The following is a 4,653-nucleotide window of genomic DNA, read 5'->3' on the forward strand; positions in this document are numbered from 1 at the left end:
CCCCACCTCTACCCCACCATCAATCCACCACCCCACCCCCACCACCACCCCACCCCCACCACCACCCCACCCCCACCCCCTACCCCACCATCACACCCACCATCACGCTCTCTGTTGTTAAGTTTTGAATTTTGCTTGTTAGTTTCTAACAATTATTTTAAAATATTTTAAAATCAATATAAACACGAGTAATGTCATCGATTACTTTTCACGTAATCGATAAGTATAGAAAGTAGTATGTGATAAAAGAACATAGCAATCGATAACTTCTAACAAAGTCCTCTCGGCTTACCATCTGAAAGAACTTTCGATCCTAAAGCGATCATAGCATTTCCATTTCACTGCGCATGTCAGGAATATACAGCAGAGTTGTAGCCCTTGGTGAGTATTCGTCTTTGTTCTCATAGTTTGGTGTTAACATAATACACATACACATATAAACACATACATATATATGGTCGCACAGATATGGTAACACATACACATTCTTATTGACTTAGATACGTACAAACATACTGACATACAAGCGTACTGACATAAAGATATTCAAACATACAGACATACACACACACACAAACTTACAAACTTATAGATATACAAACATACAGACAATAACCGTCTTTGTCAACGTTTTTGACCCTTGTTTTGTCACACACACACACACACACATACACACATACACACTCAGTCACACAAATATGTACACACACACACACATATATATACACTCTCAAGAGTGTGTACGAGTGTGTGTACATGCATACACACACTCGTACACACTCTTGCACATATACACACACATGTATATATATATATATATATATATATATATATATATATATATATATATATATATATATATACATATATATACATATATATATATATATACATATACATATACATATACATATACAACATATACATGCACACACTCAGTCACACTATCTACACACACACACTCACACACACATTCATACACACTCGCACACACTCTTGCACATATATACACACACTCACACACACATATATATACATACACACATACACATACATACATACATACACACTCACAGTTCTCCGCCGCCATTGTGTGACGACCAAACCAACAATTGCAGACCCGTCTCATTTCTCTTGAGCTTGCTCTTTCATTCTCCCGGCTCGCTTAGGAAAAGGATTCTCAAACTACTTTTCCCTAGACCCCTATGCCAATCAAAACCACACACCCGGGATCCCGTTAATAAAACCCCAAACATTAAACTCTACAAACAATAGTTTACTTTTTTCCAAATATTTTTGTTAACGTAGGGATGTCTAATAAATTACGGGACCCCCGAGCAGTGTGTTCCTTGACCGACAAAATGAGAACCCCTGGTGTAAAGACTGTAGATTGTAGTACACAATGAACCTTCGCTCCATCCGACACAAGGACACAACAACACCATCAATCGATACCGCGCTACACAGATCAAAGATAAAGGACAATTTGTAAATATTTAAAGGTGATTCTAGTTGTCGCCTGCTGACCATAACGCCGGAGTACCTTTGTTAAATTTGTAGCACCAACGGCTGGGGTTATTTATGTATGTTGTCATAGCTACCACTACAGCTAATTATGTTAATTACTTTGGCGCCTACGCACTTGGAGTATTGTTGTCTAAGAATGAAACACTGACATTATAAGACTGACCCTTGGCAGCGGTCAGTTTATGACTCGTATTCACGTGTGAGGTATAGATGACGTAGTGGGGCGTGGCAGTGTTTGACGTCAGCAGGAAATTATATTTTTGTGTCGTTTTCAAGGGTAATAAGAATTATTGTTTAATTATAAGTTAAATATTGAAAATGAGAAACGTATTTAAATATTCCTAAACAATAAGTTGATATATTTTAAATGCAGTAATATCAATACTAATTAGTGATTAAATACCTTCGTCTCGTAGATTAATGAACTTTATGCGCTTACAAGTTAAGGTTAGTATTTAAGTATTTGTGGCTATTTGCTGGAATCTTAACCGAAATCTTCACCTCACCCTTGACCCCGGCCATCGCGTGCACCCAAATGTTGACCCGGAAGCTAACAGCTGTAGAGAAGATTGGACACGTCACCCTATTGTTCTGCAAGCCTCACCAAACCACTCTTGCCTGTTGTTGAAGTTGTAGAACATTTTTTCTCTTCTCTGTGACGTCCGCGACAATATCCAAGTAATTCTGTGCCACATTTGACGTTTAAAACATGGCCGCTAGGTGGGGCCAAACTGGATGGGAAGTTAACCACGTGATCAGGTCTTAGATGAGACCAATTAAATGACATGTGTTTGACCCACTGGTCAATGTGGACGTCCTGGTCCTACCTATACGAGAGCTAGGACCAGGACACTGATCAATTCTTCTCCCCCCCCCCCCCCCCACGTTATCTGCCCCAGCCGGTGGAGATGATAAGGTAGCTAAACAACCGGAAATCGATAGGGTTCGGTCACGTGACGTTCTAATTACAGTTCTTGCATGGTGTGTGTGGGGGGAAGGGGGGGGGAGATGTATAGATGGGGGGGGGGGGGGGACGGGCCTGAGGTCACTTGGACTCTAACTGTGGTAACGATTAGGATTAGGATTACGACTTTGGGGAAACGTATAGATCAACCTACTACCTGAATTTAGCAGCAATCTCTCCATTTCTTTTTTTTCTCTCTCTCTCTCTCTCTATGTATCCTTGTGTGTGCGTGTGTGAACTCGATTAACCTTAAATATAGTATATCCCATACTATGTGTGTGTGTGTGCGTGCGTGTGTGTATATCTCTGTGAGCATGTATGTGTGAACTTAATTAACCGAACGACACCTCATTTCCCCTCCCGCCCGCCATGTTTACAGAAGATAAACTCAAGCTGACCAGCTGACCAATGGCCATCGACTCCTGCGGTCACGTGCCCTGTCCGTCACGTGATCGGCATGTAAATTGAGTCATAAGCCGAAGATCACCTCCTTTACCGGACCGACAACCTCCGGCTGCCGGTTGAAGTGAGACCGGCACCGGCCAGCTGGCGCGAGAAATTACCGGCTGATCTAGTCACGTGGGCTGTACTCATCCTTTTGATTGGTTGCTACTTTTCTGGAATATTCGTCAATTTCTTTTTTATTCAAGTTTCAGTTCGTTTTATCTTTTATATTTCTATCCAATCAATATTACGTTAATTTGTTCAAGAAGATAAAAGTTCATCCCAATAAAAAACTGTTTTGATGGCTTAAATTTAATGTACCGAAATTACTCAAATAATTTGAAAGTTTTGTCACAATGCACATGAAAAGAGCGAGCGGCTTTATCGAAATATCAAAGAGAAGAAAGTGTTTTGTTTTGTCGTAGTTTGATATTCGTGTTTTTGTTGTCGTACTGGAGTGTTTACTTGTTGAACTAAGTCGTGTACACAGACCACGGCCTGTGGTCCAAGGCGGCCCACTCTAGTGGTTATAACTACAGCCGGAACAAGGCGGCCCGCTGTAGTGGTTATAACTACAGCCGGAACAAGGCGGCCCGCTGTAGTGGTTATAACTACAGCCGGAACAAGGCGGCCCGCTGTAGTGGTTATAACTACAGCCGGAACAAGGCGGCCCGCTGTAGTGGTTATAACTACAGCCGGAACAAGGCGGCCCGCTGTAGTGGTTATAACTACAGCCGGAACAAGGCGGCCCGCTGTAGTGGTTATAACTACAGCCGGAACAAGGCGGCCCGCTGTAGTGGTTATAACTACAGCCGGAACAAGGCGGCCCGCTGTAGTGGTTATAACTACAGCCGGAACAAGGCGGCCCGCTGTAGTGGTTATAACTACAGCCGGAACAAGGCGGCCCGCTGTAGTGGTTATAACTACAGCCGGAACAAGGCGGCCCGCTGTAGTGGTTATAACTACAGCCGGAACAAGGCGGCCCGCTGTAGTGGTTATAACTACAGCCGGAACAAGGCGGCCCGCTGTAGTGGTTATAACTACAGCCGGAACAAGGCGGCCCGCTGTAGTGGTTATAACTACAGCCGGAACAAGGCGGCCCGCTGTAGTGGTTATAACTACAGCCGGAACAAGGCGGCCCGCTGTAGTGGTTATAACTACAGCCGGAACAAGGCGGCCCGCTGTAGTGGTTATAACTACAGCCGGAACAAGGCGGCCCGCTGTAGTGGTTATAACTACAGCCGGAACAAGGCGGCCCGCTGTAGTGGTTATAACTACAGCCGGAACAAGGCGGCCCGCTGTAGTGGTTATAACTACAGCCGGAACAAGGCGGCCCGCTGTAGTGGTTATAACTACAGCCGGAACAAGGCGGCCCGCTGTAGTGGTTATAACTACGGCCGGAATACACGAGATGCTGTTATTACTGTTAAAAGGAAGTGAGGCGCAATTGAATGGAGTTGCTCAGTCGACGACAAGTACCCAGCATACAATTTGTTAGAATGTTATGACTGTCCCATATAAGGAATACATAAACATACACGTTCATACATTAGTTTAGATATCGCACAAATACATGCAAGCAAACACACGCACACAAGCACAAACACACATACACACTTATAGATATTCTTATCGAATGTCCACACAGGTTCAGTGCGTTTTAAAGTAATTCAGTTAAAACCCTGTTATCTATTTTTATTCCTTGGGTTTTTTTTTGT

The 4,653-nt window shown here is 43.3% G+C and overlaps 1 protein-coding gene across 1 annotated transcript; it reads left to right on the forward strand.

Annotated features, from left to right (window-relative positions):
- The first annotated feature begins 347 nt into the window (after positions 1 to 347).
- LOC131935063 (uncharacterized) lies at positions 348 to 4,375 on the forward strand. Its single transcript, XM_059291348.1, has 2 exons — positions 348 to 381; positions 3,426 to 4,375. The coding sequence occupies exons 1-2, from the start codon at positions 348 to 350 to the stop codon at positions 4,373 to 4,375; spliced, it is 984 nt and encodes a 327-aa protein (XP_059147331.1).
- The last annotated feature ends 278 nt before the right edge of the window (positions 4,376 to 4,653 follow it).

Source organism: Physella acuta, unplaced genomic scaffold (assembly GCF_028476545.2).
Source record: "Physella acuta isolate Inbredline_101_S28 unplaced genomic scaffold, ASM2847654v3 ptg000131l, whole genome shotgun sequence".
NCBI classification, from domain to species: domain Eukaryota; kingdom Metazoa; phylum Mollusca; class Gastropoda; family Physidae; genus Physella; species Physella acuta.